This window comes from Trichosurus vulpecula, chromosome 6, assembly GCF_011100635.1.
Source record: "Trichosurus vulpecula isolate mTriVul1 chromosome 6, mTriVul1.pri, whole genome shotgun sequence".
Taxonomy (NCBI): Eukaryota; Metazoa; Chordata; class Mammalia; order Diprotodontia; family Phalangeridae; genus Trichosurus; species Trichosurus vulpecula.
The window spans coordinates 194081428-194101702 of NC_050578.1; the positions used below are offsets into that span (position 1 = coordinate 194081428).

Below are 20275 nucleotides of genomic sequence, written 5' to 3' on the forward strand. Positions count from 1 at the left end.
CCAAGTTCAACATCTATCTGCTGTTCCGCTAATCCTCTTTTTTTTTAGATTTTATTACTTGATTTTATTTTACACCAGGTGGTAGATGCAAATCATTTCTTTTTAATAAAGTATAGACAATTAGCTTCACTCAGAATACACTTTTAATGCACATTTTTAAAAAAAGAATTCATCTTACAAATTGTTTTGCAATCCAAATATACAATAGCTTGGAAAACAAATAGTTTAGAAAACAAAAGCCAATGTAGAAAGACTGATTAAAACAACGAAAACAGTACAGGTTTCATATGGCTCTGATTTTACAGTTTTCTTACTGCATCATCAACATCAGAAATCTGTTCCTTCAGCTGGGTCCATTGTTCTGGATTTAAAGAAATACCTTTTCTACCAGGTTTCTTTACACCTTCCAGTATTCTCTAATAACAATCGGGACTTTTCCTTTAAAGTCCTGTACACAGACATATCTCATTTTTCCAATCTGGAACCTATGGTCATCTCAGCTGCTGTTTTGCTTGGATGAAGCTAGTGCTTCAGAACTTTCTCCTGTCTTTTGTTTTTTTAATGGGTTTTTCTGGAAGTGCTTCCTTTTTCCTCTTTGCCTTTTTGTCAATTTCACTGTCAGAATCACTCCCAGATGAGCTTGAAGATACAAGTTCCTTTGATTTGGGCATCTATCAGTTCCTGCGGCCACACACTCTGCTGTTAGCTCGGAAGTCCAGTCCTCCCCTTTGAAAGCTCAGCTCAAATCCCACCTCCTCCATGAAACCTCCTCCAAATTTTCCCATACCTATGGATTATGCCTGCAATCCCTAAACCATTCTTCTCAGAGTCTGTACCATACCATTTTGTTACTTGATTGTACACTGTCTTATATTATTTATTCATTCATTTACATGTCTTTTCTCCCAGATTATATTGTAAGTATTTGGAGGTCAGGGACCATAAGTTATACATTAATGTCTTCATCTAATACAGTTCTTGATTACTTCAGGGATCTATAATTTCTTTAGTGTACATGCTTCGTCACAAGATCTATCAACACAGATAGCCACAAAGTTGTAAAGACAACTAGGTAGCACTGTGGGCAGAGCACTGGACCTGGAGACAGGAAGACCTGAGTTTAAATACTGCCACAGATGCTTACTAGATGTGTTACTGTGGACAAGTCATTTAACCTCTGCCTTAATTTCTTCCTCTGCAAAGTGGTGATAATAGTACCTGTCTAAAGGGGTGGTAGTGAGGACAAAATGAGATAAGATTTGTAAAGCACTTTGAAAATCTTAAACCGCTCCATAAATGCTAGCTTGGTACTGTTAGCAATGGTCTTAGAGAGTTGTTGTGGCCCCAAATCCATCATCCTACAGCCACCTTGGGCATACAGTAAGTGTTTAATAAGTACATAAATCACAGCATCATAGAAGCTTTGGTATAAGGGCCTTTAGAGCACATCTTTTCCAATCTTCCTCCCAATCCAGGAATTCCAGCGACAGCATCCCCTGACAAATAATTATGCAGACTTCCCTAGAATTTCCAGTGCCAAGGGCTCTCTGCACTTCAAAAGCAATCCATTTATAGGACAATGGGCTTTAGAACTGAAAGGGACCTTAAAGATCATGTGGCCCAATCCATTCCTATTTTTAAAAACTTTAAAAATTGCAATCCAAGAGGGAAAGCTCCTAAAATCTCTGTGCCGAGAGGCTGATAAGAACCCATCCCTCAATAGGTATGTCTCTTAGAATTAACTTCATTGCTTTAGAATCACAGGCTCACTAAAGCTGTAACCAGGGCTTTGCTCCAGGGCACTGAAATTTAGAGGGTACTCATAGTACTTAAGTAGCTTAGAAACAACTAAACTGAGTACTCTAGCAAGAAAAACTGGTTAAAGCAGAAAGCTAGCAGATAATGAGCTCTTCCCACCTCAGTCCTGTCTCCTGACCCCAGCCCCCTACTATTGGCCTCCCCAGAAGCAGTGTCACAGTATCTCACAGTTTTACCCCCACAATGAGACCTCAGGACTCCAACAAGGAGTCCTAGACTTCCTCCTCACACTCATACCTGAGTGATCCTGGATAAGTCGCATCACATCTCTAGAACTCATTTTCTTCAGTGGGGGGAGGGGGTGGGTGCAGGTTGATGAAGGTGGGGTATGAGACCAGATGGCCTCTCAGGTCACTTCCAGCTTGAAATCTATGATCCTCTGAATTTATCTTAAAAGACCAGTTTGAGGCGACTCCAGAGGATCAATAATGAAGTATGACACCCAATTCCAAGATGCAGAATGAGACAAACATTTTTGGACACGGAAGATGTATGTATTTGTTGTGCTTGAGCATTGATGATGTTGGTGGTGATGGTAGTGATGATAGTGATGGTGATGATGATAGTGGTGGTGGTGGTGGTGGTGATAGTGATGGTGATGATAACAATTTTAAAAGTTAGAGCTGGAAGAGACCTCAAAGATCATTTATGCTGGGTAAGCTTTGCCTGGTGAAGAAGAGAAAGCTAGACTCCCACCTCTATCCCCAACCCCCTCCCCCAAGCTAGAACTCTCTTTTTGGAATCCACAAGCAATTTCATAAAGTATTAGTTTTTAGAGCAGCAAACAGTGATGGCCTTGTTAACGTCCAATTATAGTGTTCTTTTTTCTACAGATATTTCTTTTTCTAAAACAAAAAGTTATAGGGTGTGCTTAAAGATTGAGGTATCTGCAGACATTTTTAGATCTTGTAACAGATTTGTGGACAGAAAAGTTCCAGAGATGTGTGAGATAAATCACAGTTAAATTAAAGGTACTTTAATACAGCTTTATTACACATAAAAAGATACCTGAAACCACTGGGGTTACTCCAGCATCTGAAATTAAATAGTGAATAGAATTTAGCTGCAGAGGTGCAATATAAAATTGGGAGGAAACAGACAATTTCAGTCTGATCTTTCAATGACTTGCTTCCACAGGGAGGAGCTGTGGAGTTGCAAATGTTTCTGGGGTGAAGTACAAACACACACAAACATACACCTATTTCTATATAAACACATATAGTTATATGTGTATGTATACATACACACGTGTATACATATGTGTATATATGTAGTGTGTATACACACACACACACACTAGTAAAGAGAAAACAACAGAAGTAAAATCATTATTGAATCAGAGCTCCAGGTTCTGACACTTGCTATGATGACACATCTCCCTCTTACCTGGGAAAACTGGCTAAAAAACTTGACTCTGACCATGAAAACTCTCAATTATTAGGACACTTGTTTTTCAGAAAGGATGGAAAAGTTTTCTAATTTGGAATTTTAGAGATAAAAGGAACCTTGGAGGTTATCTAATTCAATCCTAGACACTAGGGGCCTAAAAAGTGGAATGATTTACTCAAAGTATCTGTGTATGGGTAAATGTTTAACAACCAGTTCTCTGGGAGAAATGTACTATACAACACATTTTCAAATTTATCCTGTATTATTAACATTTTCTCAATCATTTTCTTAAGTCTAGACAATCAATAAAGCAATAAATCAAGCCCCGATTTGTAGCATTTGTTGATTTCTGAGGCTCATGCTAAAAATTTTTACAACCGGCTCTCTGGAGCCAGTTTTACTTGGCTCCAGCATGCCCTTGGCTCCAGATCATCTGTCTGAATTACTGATGGCTCTAGTACTAAAATCCAATTGTTTTGACTCCCAGTCTTGTAGTCTTCCTCCTAGACCGAACTGCCTTTCCACAAGGAGTTAGAGTGTAAGGGACCTTGGAGGTTTCCTACAGGGCTTCTTAATCTGAGGTCCCTGTACGTTTTTTTCTTAGTATTTTGATAACTATTTTAATAAAATTGGTTTCTACTATAATACTATATATTTTATTGTATGTACTTAAAGCCATAATTCTAAGAAGCTTCACCAGCCTGCCAGAGGGATCCATAACACATAGAAAGTTGAGAGCCCCTTTTCTAACTTAACTTTTTCATTTAGAGATGAAGATATTTGAGCAAGAAAGGTTAAGTGACTTGCCCAAAGCCATGCAGATTGGCAGTAAGAGAGCCAAGATTCGAACTCGGGTCCTTGTACTCCAAATCTGGCATTTCTCTATGCACCTACACTGTCTCCTGCACCTAGCACAAAAGAAAAATAAGAATAGACTTACAGCAAATTGACACAGAATGGTGAATTTCCTCTTTTTTTTCTCTGCATTCGAAGATGACACTAGCTTAACTTTCCCACATGTGTATATTTGCATTTTCCTCAGGATGGGGACTAGCCCTATGATTTCACTGACATAGGGAACTCCCAGGAAAGGAAACTTCAGCGATCAATGCCGGTTGGCACCTTCTCTGCAGTCTTGTAGTGGGAAGATGTGGGGGTGGGGGGAGGAGGAGAGCTGGGGTGGAGAAGGGAAGAACCATGCACATAAACGACTGCAATTGCTCTCTCCAAAGTTACTAACCACCGCTGAATGGCCAAATCTGATGGGCTTTTTTCAATCATCATCCCTTTCAATCTATCTGCTACATTTGATGCTGTTGACCACTTTTTCCTCCTGGCTACTTCTCACCACTTTGAGTTTGGGGACACTATTTTCTCCTCTTTCTTCTTCTACCTGTAGCACCTTCCCAACACCCTTTGCTGGCTCATTCTCCATATCATGCCTCCTAACTTGAGACTTTCCATATGGTTCTGTTCTAGGTCCTTTTCCCTTCTCCCTCTATGTTGTTCTCTTACTAATTTCATCATCTCTGTGCAGATGACTCCCCGATCTATATATCCAACCTCAGTCTCTCTCTCTCCTGAGCTTCAAAATGGCTGTCGTAGAAGCATTTCAAACTCAGTATGTCCCAAACTGAATTCATTATCTTTTCACCAAAAACGCCTCTTCTTCCAAACTTCTCTGTTTCTGTCAATGGTACCACCATACTTCCAGGTTCATAATCTCAGCATAAGCCTTACTCACCCTCATCCCATGGACTCCAGTTGCCAAATTTTGCTGTTTCTACCTCCATATCCTTTGTATCTGACCTGTTCTCTCCACTCATACACAAATCTGTACCACCTTAGTTCAGGTCCTCATTACCTCTCATCTAGATTACTGAAAAAGCCTCCTAATTTGTCTCCCTGCTTTCAGTCTCTCCCCACTCTAATGAATCTTCCACACTGTCAAAGTCATTTTCTTTAAAAACAGAGATGACAAGGTTACTCCCCTGCTCAACCAACTCCTGTGACTCCCTATTGCCTATAGGATAAAATATAAACTCCTGTTAAGATTTAAAACTCTCTTCTGGCCCCAACCTATCTTTCCTGCCTCAATGAACATTATTCCCTCTTCCTCACTTTGCAATTCAGCTAAACTAACCTTTTCTCTGTTCCTCACACATGATATTCTATGTCTTTTCATTGGCCAAACCACATTCCTGAAATACATTCCCTCCTTACCACCAGCTCATAGAATTTTTTTCTTCCTTTAAGACACTTCTCATCCCCTGAAATGCTAGTGTCTGCCCTCTCAAACTACCTTGTGTCTAATTTTGTTATGTATTTGTATTTATTTCATTTATATTCACTTCACGTATTTTTATTTGCATACTTGTCTTCCTCAGTAGAATGTAAGCTCAGTGCTAGTTGGCATTATGTCATTCTTCATATTTTTATCCCTAGTGCCCAGTATAGTACTGGGTACATGGCAGGGACTTAAGAAATCATTACTGATTGATTAAATGATTTGCCTTAGACCATATGGCTAGTGAATCTCTCAGGTGAGATTTGAACACAACTCTTCCTAATTACAAGTCCTCTACAAAATAACCAGGCAACACAGCCTCAATGGACCTTAAATGAATGAATGAGTAGACAAATAGATGAATGAAACACATAGAATAACCATTGAATTAAAAAGCTAGATGGGATCTTTGAAGTCATCTAGGCTAATCACCCCTGTGTCTAATAATAGCCCCTACAAATGGTCCTCCATCCTTCATTTGAATGTCATCCGTGATGAGGAACTCACTACTATCTCACGAAAGGTCCTAACAACCTGAAAGACCTAAGTGTGGGCCAATGAGACACTGTGTCTACAGAGGACTGCCCTCACTTGGTCCAGAAAGACTCATCAACAGAGAATTGGTGGGAAGAGGGGAGGGAGCAGGCACAGAAAATCATGAAACTATCTACTAAGGTAGAAGGAATACCAATGAAATCATGAAAATCTTGAAATATTAAAATGGGTCATTTCTATATGTAAAACCCACCAGGTCAGGTTAATATAATTAGTCCAGCATTCTCCTCGGTTGATTAGTTGACCGGTGTATCTCTTCATTCAGCAACAGCTTTTCCTCTCTAAAGTGACTTAGGTCTCTATCTTCCTCAGGCTACTTTTTGGCCTATGATGCTTCTCTGATTCTACCAAGAGCTCAAGGTCATTTGTCCATAGGTTTGTTTTTGCACTCTCAGGACACTGTTGATAAAACATAACTCTTAAAGAATTATCTTTGATTAGTCCTTCAAAAACCATTCACTGAATATCAAGAGGATGTGAAATCATTGTACTTTATCTAGTAGGTCAATGGAGATGTCTGTAGTGCTGAACTGGAAGAGTTTGGGGGAGAGGCTAAAGCACTCACTTTCTAATGACTATTTTCAAGTGTTGTATTCAGTTATATCTGAATAAAGCACAAAGTTGGAGGTTTTACATTATTTTCCTCCCATTCTTTCGAATTCTCCTTTGTTCATGAGAGTCAAGGACGTGGTGTCAACAGCCATGTTGCAATAGTCTTATGGCATCACCTTGGACTGGTTCTTAGAAAGAGAGAAGTAACAATGGACTTGGAATCAGGAGACCTGAGTGTGAATCCTGATTTTGACATGTTTTTTCACCACAGACAAATGACTTCTCTCTGAAATTCGGTTTTCTGGAATGCAGAATGAGGACAATAATATTTGCCTCATGGGATTATTGTTAATAAAGCACATTGTATACCATAAAGCACAATAAAAATGTGTTGTTATTATTGGTCACATTAATTAATAATATAGAGATAGTAACTATATCTATGATCTTCTTGGTATGAGGAATAACTCTATCCATGAAGGTTGGCAACTTCTCTACAATTTATAGAGTTGCCTAGAATATTGAGACTTTTAGGTGACTTTCCCAGGGTTACCTACACACATAGTATAGGTCAGAGGAAGCATTTAAACTCAATTCTTCCTGAGTTCAAACAAGGCCAACTCTTTATCCACTATGTCACACTCTCTCAATAATAGCATATGATACATAATCACTTATTTTATGAGAATTCAAATTACTTTTATATTCTGAAGTCCAAAATATCTTTTAGTAATGAGAGTTCTTTGAGATCGGGAAGTACATAAGGTTCTTGCCATGACAGTGAAAAGAGCAGTGGTCTTGGAGTAAGAAGACCTGTGTTCAAATCCCACCTTACTATCTTGGGCAGGCTACAACCTCTCTGAGCTTCGGTGTCTTCATCTATAGATGGAGGGGGTTGGCCTCGTTGGCCTCTAAGGTCCCTTCCAGCTCTGAACTTATGATTCTGTGACTCAACATTTTTTATCTGATCCTGTTGAACCATGTTGTAGTCTACACCCACATTCCATCTCTGGGAGCACATGGTTGATAAAAGACATTGGGCTATGGAATGTTGTTCTTTTAAAACAATTCAACAAACATTTATTGAGTAAATATACTATGAGAGAAAGAACTCTGAAACTGGGGTAAGAAGACCTTGGTTCAAGTTCCATATTGGTTCAATTTCATTTAACAATCATTTGTTAAACCATTATTGAGCCACTTTGATAAGGACAGGGAATGTTGATTGTTTGACCCTGAGCAAATTCCTCAACATTTGCCAGGCTGTTTCTTCATTTGTGAAACAGACATGATAATATCTGTGATGTCCTTGGCCTTGAAGTATGGTTAGCTCTCTGGAAAATGGCTAGTCATCTGGAACATTACTTCCACAGTGTTATTTTGAGGCTTTAATGAGATAGTAACTTGTGTTTGCATGATGTTTTAAGGTTTAACAAATATTTTCCTTGGAACAACCTTGTGAGGTAGATAGTAGAATTTCATTCGATGAATTCATGATCTCATTAATGTGAATATTTCCTCCACATGCACAGATCACAATCCGATCACGGCTTCTTAGCCTATGCAAATTGTGTTCATTTAAAAATCATGAATATCATGTCAGTTTAAAAAATTAAACAGATCCACCAAAGATCTACTCAGCATTCTGAATACCTTCTTCTAGGTCTTTTTCCACATCATGGTTTTACAGTAGTACTTGTACTAGCCTTTCGTTGGCCATTAATCTTGCTAAATGACTGGCCCATTTTCTTTTTCAATCATATAGTAGAATACAGGCTCCTTGAGGGTGAGAATTGTTTCATTATTATTTTTTTGCAATGTCTTTGCATAGGTGGTGCCTAATGTAGTGCCTGGCACATAGTAGCTGCTTAATAAATATTTTAAAATCTATTTCTTTCATAATAGCTTTTGAGCTCCTTCTTGTGTGTGAGTTGTCTCAGAAATCTGCCTACCCTTGCCCACCATGTTTCTCTTCATTGACTTTTCAGGCCACTCACAATTTTTGGTTCTTTGAAGCTTGTGGAGCTTTAAGACTGACAGTCAGATAGCTTCCCAAGAAGAATATTTGTGTTAAAAAAATATGGGGTTTGTCTTAGAGATCAGTTTGGGACTATCAAAGGCATTGTTCAATTCCCCAAATGTAATCCAACCTCATCATATTTCAATGGACCTACCTCTTTCCAGTGTCCAGTACCTGTCCTGGATTTGCACACTAACTAAATGGACTGGTTGCCTAATCACATATCATAGTTTGAGATAGGTGTTTTTTGGTCCAATTTTGGTCTTGTATAAATTGTTTGGCCAATCTTTTGGGGGGTACTTGGGGATCTCACTGAGGAGGACCTGTAACGTTCTTGGGTTTGATGCAGTTCTAGCACAATGTTATCTGAAAACAGGAGCATCTGGATAACAGCAACATTGCTAGGGAATCCCTCTTTCTCTCACCCCTGATAGAACATTATCTGTAACAATGGCGAACGCTTGTAGTGGATCAGCATAGCTTTTCCTTCTGTATGACTGCCTTGAGGTGAATAATTGAAAGATAGTTGGACAGATTATCCTTATGGTTGTGTCTCTTAAAGAATCATGTAAGATCTCAACTTGTATGTTAGAAGTTCCTCGTTACCCAAAAGCCTGTAATCCTGTGTTTTGCTTTCTACTGTGTTAAATGTGGTGGGTTTTTTTTTTTACAACCAACACAATAAATACATCGGGATCACATATTTTCTGCACTTTCATGCAATTGTCTGAGATGCTGTCCACTGTAGCAAATCGTTTGTGAAAGTCTGGCTATGCTCTTCTCAAACCAAGGAAAACTGCGATATGTGTGTAGTTCATTCCTATAAAAATTGTATGATGATGAGAAAGTTAGTGTATGGGGGGGTCATTGTTGTGACTAATACCTTTATTTCATCTGTAACAGCATCTATGTTTTTTCCAATCCTTTTGCTATTTTCCCTCCCTGAGAGAACTTGTAACATAATTCTTTTGTGAACTTGATCTGGTTTGGACCTTTCTTCCAACTTCATCCGCTCAAGAATTGAGCTGTTCTTAGAGGCCAAATGTGATGGTTCTTCCTCACCAAGTTGTCAGGAGGATCATACGGGAGAATGTCCATGAAGGGCTTGGCAGACCTCAAAATGCTGCAGAAGTATTGGCTCTCATAAAGGCAGTATGGTGTTGGTGCTGGACTTGGGGTCAGTGAGGGCCTAAGCTCAAATGTCTCCTCCAACAGTTATTACTACATAACTATCAGTAACTCATTTCTCCATCATCTTCAGTTTCCTTATCTGTAAAATGGGGGTGACAAAACCTTCAGTACCTATATCCCAGGCAAGAACAAATTATAAAATAAGTGGCAAGCCTTAAACTCATCTGTAAATGTTATTTAAATTATTATTTATACTAGTTGGAAGTGTTAGGTGGCAAAACGTGCTGGACTTGGAGTCAAGAAGACCTGAGTTCAAATCTTGCCTCAGATATCTACTAACTGTGTGACCCTGAGAAAGTCTTTCAGCCTCTGTCACCCACCCATTCAGCCTCATTGATAAAATGGGGGTAATGATAGTACCTGTCTCCCAAGGTTCTTACGAAGCCAAATGAGACAATATGTGTAAAGCATTTTGCAAACCTTAAAGCGCTATGTAAAAGCTAGCTAGTAGTAATAATATGAATGTAGTCAATTGTGCTGTCATCCAATTATCCTCATTTTACAAGATACAGACTGCACTTCGGAGAGGTTGTGACTTGCAAAAAGTGACACCCTTGACACTTATCGGAGTTTGTGCTTCTATGAAGGTTCCTTGACTTCACATCCACTATACCATGAAAAATGTTTGCAGAGCACTTTATAATGGCCATCATAGAATCATAGCATCCTAGAGCTTTCTAGTCAATAAGCACTTATTAAGCACCTCCTGTGTGCCAGGCATTGTATGAAGTGCCAAGGATACGAATATTAAAAAAGAAATATAGTCCCTGCCCTCAAGGGGTTTACAGTCTAATGGAGGAAGCCAGTGCACAAAAGGAAGCTGAAAAGGGGGGGGGGGAGGGTTATGTGGTAGGCATGAGGGGCCATGGTGGAGAAGTAAGTCAGAAAAGTCCTAAAGTAGTGCAGCCATGTGAGGAATAAGGAGATGACTGAGCTGAACTCTCTCCTTAAAAGCGGGTTTGAAGTTCATGGCCCCACTTTCCACAGAGGCAGAATGTAGTGATGAGATCTAGTACCAAGGCTGATGAGACCACGTAGGATGCTCTGTCATGAGTGTGTCTCAACAGTGAGCTTCCTGGGACATGGCAGAAAAGTTAGAATTACAAGAATGAGGGATCTATGAGGCCATCTTGTCCAGCCCCGTGATTTTATAGATGAGTGAATTGAAGGAAGAAACAAAAAGAAACTTTTGGGGTTGCTGAATCAACACTGTACATTCACCCTGGCATTCGCTGTTCAAGAAATTCAGAGCATGGAGCGTTGGCAAGTCCAGACCTCCTGTCTATAAGGCATGGCTTGCAGCTGTAAGAGAGAAATCCTTTTCCTTCTTTAAGGGGATGTTCAGAATCCCTAAACTCAAGTGACTCATCAGCCTCAGCCTCCCCAGAAGCAGAAACTATAGGCAGTTGTACTGAATACTTGTTTTTTTACTCTCTGAGGGGACTTGAAGAAGTCAATTTATGCCTCTGTATTTGTTCACAGGCTCCTGAGTGGTTTGTATCTTGGGCGTTTTCTATGTTTCGTGAAATAAAGGTTTTCTTCTACCAGATACCCTTAATATACACTGAGTATCTGTGTGGGAGTTGGGAATTCCATTACTTACATTTGGGGAAACCTAGACATGAGCCATATTTTAACTTTATTTTGGAAATGTTCTTGAAATAACTCCAGGTGGAGGCAACAAGTCAAAGAGAGAAACTAACCTAATCCTGGGTTTGTGAGCCCTGAGTCTTTGGAGGGGCCCATAGGTTACACCTCTTTACATTTTTCATACCTAGTAAAATAGCTTGCACATAGTAAGCCCTCAGTAATTTTTAATATGATCATGATAATTTCTTCTCTTATTTTTTAAAAATGAAAATATCAAAGTATAAGGAAGAAATTACTTTCTGAGACTACTGATCTTCCTGGCTTCTTTTAAGTCCCAGCTAAAATCCAATCTCCTATAGGAAGCTTCCCTAAAGCCCTCTTAATTCCAGTGCCTTCCAGTGCCTATATTTTTTTCCTATTTATCCTATATATATAGCTTACTTTGTGTATATGTGTTTACATATTCTCTCCCCCTTTAGAATCAAGTTCTTGGAGGACAGGGACTATTTTTTTTTTGCTTCCTTCGTGTTCCCTGGCACAGTGGAGGCACTTAATAAGTTTTTCTTGAATTGAATTGAACACATGACACGTGGCTGAACTCATTTCCTTTTAGCTGATGACTAGGGAATACTTTTCAAATAGTCCTGCAGAGCAGTAGAAAATGGACTGAATTTAGAGCCAGAGGCCCTGGGTTGGAATATTGGCTGCCTCATTTGCTGGTCGTATGCATATGATCTTCAGCAATTCATTTAAACTTTCTGGGTCTCATTTTCCTCATCTGTAAAATAAGGGGTGAGGGTTTGGACTAGATGATCATTCAAGGTCTCTCTTCTAGCTCTTAATCTGTAACCTTCCAACACTGGTGCTTATTCAGTCAATCAACTAACAAACATTTATTAAACACTTGTTCTATACAAGGCACATTCTTAATGAGCACAATTAATGTACTGCTTTAATCTTGCCTCTTAAGAGGAATCTGATTTCCTTCTGAGGCTCTAGTTGAATTTCTTGTTTTGCCAGACCACCCTGATCTCAGTTGTCTTACAAAGCACCTTTTATTTTTTTGCATATGTCCAAATGCTGGTGGAAGTCTGGGAGTGGGAGAAGGCTGCTGTGGGATATGAAGGGAGGCAGGGCGGCATAACAGTTGGACAGCCTTTGCAAGAAGATGGGAGTTTGATGAATGAAGAAGGGTTGATCTCTGAAAGGTAGACATATTCGTCTCACATGGAATTCCAGTATCAGTTCCCAACCTGTTTGACTCCTTTAACTAGACACATTTGAGAAGGACGTTCTTTATCACTGATCACATTTTGGGAAAGGCAGGATATGTTATACTCCTCTTCTCCAAACCCTTGGCTAATCATGATTTTTCCTTTAGGGCTTCACATAGCACTTTGTTTTGCTAACTATCTAACATAATGTAATCTGTACTATGGATATCAGCATTCCCCTTCTAGACAAGCTGTCAGCCCTGTGACTTTATCTTGCCTAAATTTTGTATATCCTCTGGTACCTAGTATAGGGCACTACATACAATAGGCATTTAATAAATGTTTATTATTCTGAATACAGCAGTCCTGTGTAGAATGATATTTAAGGGGTTAAAATTGTAAGTAAAGGAATATGAAAATGAATTTGTGCTTTGCACAAAGCACTTGCTGGCTTAACCTTCTGTGTGAAACAGTGACGTCTGGTATGTATATGAAGTATGACTGTTATTGACACAGTGGAAGGCTCAATTGGCCTTCATTATTTTTTGTGGTTTAATATACTTTCTTACACTTTGTACTTTCTGGAGTAGATACATTCACTGAACTAGTATTAATTGAACCATGTGTTGGACCCTGTAAGGGAGAGGAGGATATATGTAACACATCTCTGTTCTCCAAGAGCCAAAGGCCCTAGCAATTTGGGATGGACCACTGAGTGTCCTGCTTCAGCCCTCACTGTGAATCAGTAGTGGCCATGAAAATTTTAATTGCTACTTGACCTAAATCCCAAAGAAGAAAAGGACCCAAGTGTGCAAAAAACATTTAGAGCAGTTTTTTGTTGTTGTTGTTGTTATTGAAAAGAACTGGAAACGAAGGGAGTTCCCATTAATGGGGAATTTGTTGTTCAGTCATTTTCAGTCACGTCTGACTCTTCATTAGCACATTTGGGGTTTTCTTGGCAAAGATATTGCAGTGATTTGCCATTTCCTTCTCCAGCTTGTTTTACAGATGAAGAAACTGAGGCAAATAAGGTTAAGTGACTTGCCCGGGGTCACACAGTTAGTAAGTGCCCGAGGGTGGGTTTGAACTCAGGAATATAAGTCTTCCTCATTCCAGGCTCACTACTCTATCCATTATGCCACCCTTCATTTGGGGAATAGGTAAACAAATTATGGTAGATGCATATGTCCTTTAAGCACAATTGTACTTAAAGAAATTATGCAAAGGTTCAGAGAAGCCTGGGAAGACTGAAATGAACTGATGCAGAATGAGGGAAGCAGCAATAAGAAAACAATTTTTACAGTTGCAATAACATTGCAAAGAAAAATGGCTTCGAAAGACCAACTAACTGACGACTCCAGAAAACTGATGATGCAGCATGTTAATCTCCTCTTAACAGGAAAAAGATGAACTCAATTTGCAGGATAAGAAATACATTTTCAGTCATGGCCAGTCAGTGTGTTTGTCTTGCTTAACTATGCTTATCGGTTACAAAAATTTTCTTTTTCTTTCTTTAATCAGGTGGGAAAATCAGGAAGCAGGAAAGCTAGTAAGAAAGTTATTGAAAAGAAGAGAAAAGAAAAGAAAAGAAAAGAGAAAAGGTCTTTGAGGCATTTAAAGAAATGCACAAAAGAAAATAGAAAGAAGTTCGGAAGGAAACACTAGAACAGCTTTGAAAGTAACATCTTGAGTTTACTTTTACCGGGTTATTTAAGTAAGCTGTACCTAGTAGAGATCTGTGGCTTCATACATAATCCTCTTTTTCCACATTTTATATGTGGAAATATCCATCTTTTTGATGTTTCAGAATAAAGAATTTTAAAGTTTTTATTATAAAAAAATAAAAATTTCCAAAAAAATTGTAAGCTTGGAGTAATAAACTATAAAGCCAGAAGGTTAATAATGACCTAACTGTTCCCCCCCCCATATTCCTTTTTTTTTAATGGGGCATGGTGGTATTGCCTAGATTATTTCTGGAAGCCATCTTCTTTGCCAGGTAACTACTACAAGCCCATTCTTCCAACTGAATATATCCACCTAAAAAAAACTGGCAAAATTCATCTGGCCACAGTCCAGTATAGAATCAGAAAAACAGTCATATTTAGTACTGAGTCAGAAGCATTTTTCACATGAGTTGTTCTGGGGATGTTCAAGCAAAACACCACATTTATAATGGATTAACGTCTTTTCTTACTTCTCTGGGCAAAGCAAATTACGTTTTATGCAAAAAAGTGTTGACTAAGAAAAGTGCTCTCTCTTAGCTCAGAACCTGCTCTCTCTTAAAGTTTTAATGAGGTTGTGCCTTTAATCATAGTTGCTATTTCAAAGTGTGAAAAAGAATATTGGTCTGGATAGGATATTACATGGAGAAAACAGTTGCTTTAAAATTTGCTTCTCAAAATGGGGGCAGGGATATCCAAGAGAGAAAATTAGAGTTAAAAGCACCTACTGGTGGTTATTATACTTCCTGCTCGAAGAGGACCAAAATGACATCTCTCTGTCGGGGTCCAGGTACAGTGTGTCCAACTGTGGCTGATCGGACCGATATAAACTCACAAGGTTCTACCATGGGTTGGACACAAATAGTCCACACAAACATTAGAAGTGGAGACATCTCACATTTCCTTTGAGCTGCTACAATTCCGCTTTGTTCATCGAGCCTGGTGACTTCTTTGATGTGGACATGCCATGCTGGGTGCCTACTATGTCTAAGGTGAAGTAATCGGTAGAGAAGAAGCCTTAGTTAGGAAAACCTGGTTTCAAGTCCCACCTATGATACCTCTTTTCTGTGTGACCCTGAACAAATCACTTAACCTTTCAACGTCCCGGGAAACTCCCTAAACTGCTATCTTGTATAGGTGGCTGTTGGCAAAGGAAACTTCTTCACAAGGGATTCACTACATCAATGGAATCACAGGTCTGGTCTAAAAAGAAAAATGTGCAAGGCATTAGGTTGGTTATTTTGGGATACAAAAATGAAACACTCCCTGCTCTCCAGAAGCTTATATTCTGTTCCATTATAAGTAAAGAGGAGAGGGACAAAATTTGTAATTTTATTGATGAAGGGAGCGCCTAAAAAGGGATTCCCTCTGCCAGCGAGGCTCACCAGTGAGTCTCTAGGTGGAGCAGGGGATACAGCCCTGGACCTGGAGTCAGAAAAACCTGAGCTCAAAATCTAACCTCAGACTCCTAGTAGCTACATGACCCTGGACAAGTCACTTAACCTCCTTTTCCTCATCAGAAGAATGGGGACAAGGGTAGCACTTATTTCACAGGGTCGTTGTAAGGATTAAATGAGATAAATATGTAAAGGGTTTTACAAATCTTTTTTTTGTTTTTTTTTGGGAGGGGGAGGGAAGGCAAGGCAATTGGGGTTAAGTGACTTGCCCAAGATCACACAGCTACTAGGTGTCAGGTGTCTGAGGCTAGATTTGAACTCAGGTCCTCCAGACTCTTAGGGTGACAAATCTTAAAGCACTAGTTAAATACCAGCTATTAATACTACTACTGCCTCCTCAGCTTATACTATGAGACTCAGAATGACTTGGCCAGGTCATTCACATAAGCAGTGTATGTTAGAGGAGAAATTTGAATCTGGGTTCACGGTTATATGGAGCCAGCTGACATGTCTCCACAGAACCTTGCTGCAAGTATACCCCCCTGATAAACTTGGTAGAGCCCCAGAAGTTGATGATTTTTTATTCTGAGGACATTTTCAGCAGAAAATGATTAAATCCTGACTTCCCTCTTTATCAACCTAAAAAAATCTACATTTTTCCTTAGCTTAAAGGGGAGATAGACTCTTAGACCAACTGAAACACTTTCTGGGTCTTAGCCCCAGACCCTTAGACTCCAGCTGAAACACTGGTCACCACCAGCAAAGGGCAAGAAGCTGAGGAGAGAGTCTTTTCCCTCTTATTTAAATATTCTGACGCAGTGTGTGACTTGGAGCAAATTACTTCCTCTCTCTGGGTCTCAGTTTCCTTCTCTGCAAAATGAAGGAGTTGATCTCTAAGTTTCTTTCTAATTCTGGTATTCCACAACCCTTGAGATCTAGGATCTATGTGTGCAATGTGCAAAGATACTCTAGAACATTATATACACCACAAAAATTAGGACCAAAAAAAAAGTCCCAACTTTTCCTTTGCCATTGAGCCTGCTGTTTATGAGTAATGAGTTATCTGGGGTTGGGGGTGGCAGCACAGAAGCCCCAGAGATAGCTCAGCAGAGGCACTCATGGCCAATAAGAACCTTTGAGACGAGCAAATTAACTGAATGCCAATCTTCCCCGAGGTTGAAAACTGAAGGACTTGGCTAATGCAATATCTTATTTAGGCAGACACACCTCTGTCACTCCATGGCAAGCAGGCAGGCCATGGGCTTTTACACGTTACAATCCAGAGCTGGCATCCTCTCAAGTGGGTGTAGCCAAGGGAAGAAATGAATAAAATCCTAAAGGTATTTTTTTTTCTGTAGTATCATATTGTAAGAGCTTGTGATTGGGCTGTGGGAGTGCCCTGGCTGTATAAGTAACACCAGTGGAGTATAGGTTTTCTGAAAGGTTACAGAGCACAGTCCTGAATTGCACTGGAGTCTGAGCTGGGTAAGGTAAGTGGCTTTCAAGTTTCTATTCTGCTTTCTAGGGGAGGCTGGTACCATGTGACCAAAGCCAAGAATGTCCCTCCAAGTAAAACAGCAGTAAGTTTGAAATGTCCTTTCCTGGGTTTGAGTCCCATCCATGTGCCACTTACTGGGTGATCATGGACAAGGCACTTAACCTTGCTAGGTCTTGGTCTCCAGCTCTGTAAAGAGAGGGAATCAGTCTGAATGATGCCTAAGATCTCTTCCAAATTGAACAGTTTATGATTCTGTGATTCTGTTTCCTATAACTTTTTGAGTGAGTTTAGCTAAAAAGCCTGGGGAACCTCTAAATGCTTTGCCATGTTTAAAGATGAGTAACACTTAAAGTGTCCTATTTGCCTTCACCTTCCTTCTTTCCTTCCTTCCTTCTGTCCTTTCTATTTCTTCCTTCTTTCCTTCTTCCTTTCTTCCTTTTTTCTTTTCCTTTATCTCTCCGTTTCTTTCCTTCCCTTCTATTTCTTTCTTTCCTTCCTTTCTTTCCCTCTTTCTTTTTCTTTTCCTTAATCTCTCTTCCTTTTCCTTCCTTCCTTTTTTCCTTCTTTCTTTTTTCTTTCTTCCATCCTTCCTTTTTTCCTTCCTTCCTTCTTTCATTCCTTTCTCTCTTTTTTCTCTTTCTTTTGCAAAATTCTAGTAGTTGGGTAAATTACTCCCTTTCTCCATAAATAATGCTCATAGATTTGGAATTTCTTTACCTGTAGAGATGAACAGAATATTTAGATTGGACTGTGTTTATAGATCATCTAACATAGCTTCCTCAGTTTACAAATGAAGAAACTGAGGAGAAGGGAGGGTAGTTAACCTCCATGGGAGAGAATCCTTTGTTTTCATGTATAGTTTATATTCACTTCCTCACATTTGCTACAAACAGCAGTGAAGTAAGAAATGGATAAATTAATCAAAGGGGTGGCATCATGGAAAGAGCTATCTATGGATTTTGAATGAGAATATCTGGAATCAGTCCTGCCTCTGTTTCTTTTTTTTTTTTGGAGGGGGGAAGGCAGGGCAATTGGGGTTAAGTGACTTGCCCAAGGTCACACAGCTAGTAAGTGTTAAGTGTCAGGCTGGATTTGAAATCAGGTCCTCCTGACTCCAGGGCCAGTGCTCTACTCACTGCACCACCTAGGTGCCCCATGCTTCTGCTTCTTAATGCTTGAGTAATCTTGGCCAAGTGTTCACGTTTCTTTGAGCCTTTGTTTCCTCATCTGTAAAATTAGAGAATTGAACTAAAATTTCTAAAGTTCCTCCCTGATCAAAATCTGTGAACCTAGAATTTTGCTATTTACCCAACTTTAAGCAAAGCTCTAGGGAGAAGCATTTGCAAAAGCATTTTTTAAAAAATATATATTGGACTGGCAAAGGTCCCCCAACCGAGAGAAGGTGGCTCCTCCAGCATGAGATGCTGTGACTGTCGTAACTCCAGGAGCCAGAGATCCTCACCCTGTATGTGGGTCATTCAGGCCATATATTACGGAGAGTCTTGTCATCAGTGACAGTGGGACAAAGAGGAGGGAGGAGCTTCTGAGAGGAAAGGGCCCTCTGACTAATCTGACTTTGTAAAACAGGTTTCACACCCAAATTGGAAACATGAAGGTGAAGTGCATTGCCCTGTTCTCCATCCTGCTCCTGGCCTCACAGCTGCTCTTGGTAGACTGTGAAAAACAAAAGAAAAGAAAAAATGGGAGAGATGGTGAAGAAGAAAGGAAACAGCTTGGCTCTCCTGACAAGAATGAGAGAGACCGGAAAGCTAAGGGAGGAAAAAACCTCCCTAGGGGCAGGTTTTCCACTCAAGACAATGTCCCCTGTACTTGGGCAGTGACTGAGAAGGAGGGTGTCACCTTGAGGGTTCAATGTAAAGGACAGGAAACCCAATTTGAGTGTACCTATGCGGGTAATCCTTCCTCCTGCCCCCAATTTGTAGGCAATGAAAAAGCCTACTGGAAACAAATTGGCCGTGCCCTGCGGAAACAGAAGAACCTTTGTGCAGACCCAAAGAGTGTCCTCAAGTCCCGTGTGTGCAAGAAGGGTGCCAAAGAAGCCCATCTCAAAATGGTGGACTCCACCATTAAGAGGGGGAAAAAGGATCCCCAAACGCCAGCTTCCACTGGCAGGCCAGCTGCTCTGACCATCCAGTCCACTGGTCAGCAATTGACTACTCAGAAGTGTGTGGAGGACATTGAGGTGATCAACCAGAGAAAGATGGCAGAAGAGTATTGTGGGGAGTCTTGGAGCTCTCTATGCACCTTCCTGCTCACTATGTTCCAGGACAAAAAGTGCTAGCAAACTCTAAGGAGAATCAGGCCCATTCTCAGTACCTGCCCCCAGTTGGAGCTTCTCTCTCTCTCTCTCCATGTGCTGCATAAAATTGATCCACGCTTCCCTCTATGGCATAAACTTCCATGGTGCTGGAAGGGAGGGAAGTACACCTATGTATTTAAATGTGTTTTGTAATTTTTTCTTGTTTTGTATTTTGAAATTTATACTTCATTAGATTTTATTTTCATAGAGGCTGCTAAGAATTGTCAGCAGATGTTACAAAGGTTGTAAAGAGGTTGTGTGCATACACATAAATACATATATACACACATACATGTAGGTGCATATATACATGCAAATGTGCATGGCTGCATGTTTATGTGTATACACATGTATGTACATGCATACATACATATATGTGCATGCACATGGCAAGTTCTCTTCATTCCCCCTTTGGGTTCAGTAAGCTAAAGAGATGGTTTCAGTGCAATGCACTGTTTGACAACCTTATAGCGCTCTTCACCTGGTCAGGCACCCCAGCTTTGGCCAAGATAATAAAGTTTTGCAAATATGTTTAGCCAATGTTTGGTTTCTCTATGTCTGCTGCAATAAATAGGACCAGGACCAGAAGGGTAGATAGCGTAAACAACCCTCTCTCTCTGGATTATGATTTCAGGGATCTAAGAAGACTCTTCTCCAGAGCCATAGCTAGTGATATTAGTGCCTCAGGCCAAACAGCACAATGTCACTTTAGAACTGGCCAAG

The 20275-nt window shown here is 39.9% G+C and overlaps 1 protein-coding gene and 1 pseudogene across 2 annotated transcripts; one reads left to right on the forward strand and one right to left on the reverse strand.

Moving 5' to 3' along the window:
* Positions 1-274: 274 nt before the first annotated feature.
* On the reverse strand, positions 275-687 carry LOC118852591 (annotated as a pseudogene).
* Positions 688-17165: 16478 nt separating this feature from the next.
* Positions 17166-19718, forward strand: FGFBP1 (fibroblast growth factor binding protein 1). 2 transcript variants are annotated; one of them, XM_036765081.1, is made up of 2 exons: positions 17166-17224; positions 18820-19718. In XM_036765081.1, exon 2 carries the CDS (start codon positions 18842-18844, stop codon positions 19532-19534), a length of 693 nt encoding a protein of 230 aa, XP_036620976.1. In that variant the 5' UTR covers positions 17166-17224; positions 18820-18841; the 3' UTR covers positions 19535-19718. The 2 variants fall into 2 exon arrangements, with proteins under 2 accessions (XP_036620976.1, XP_036620977.1); XM_036765082.1 differs by having other exon boundaries at positions 17196-17219; positions 18820-19571.
* The last annotated feature ends 557 nt before the right edge of the window (positions 19719-20275 follow it).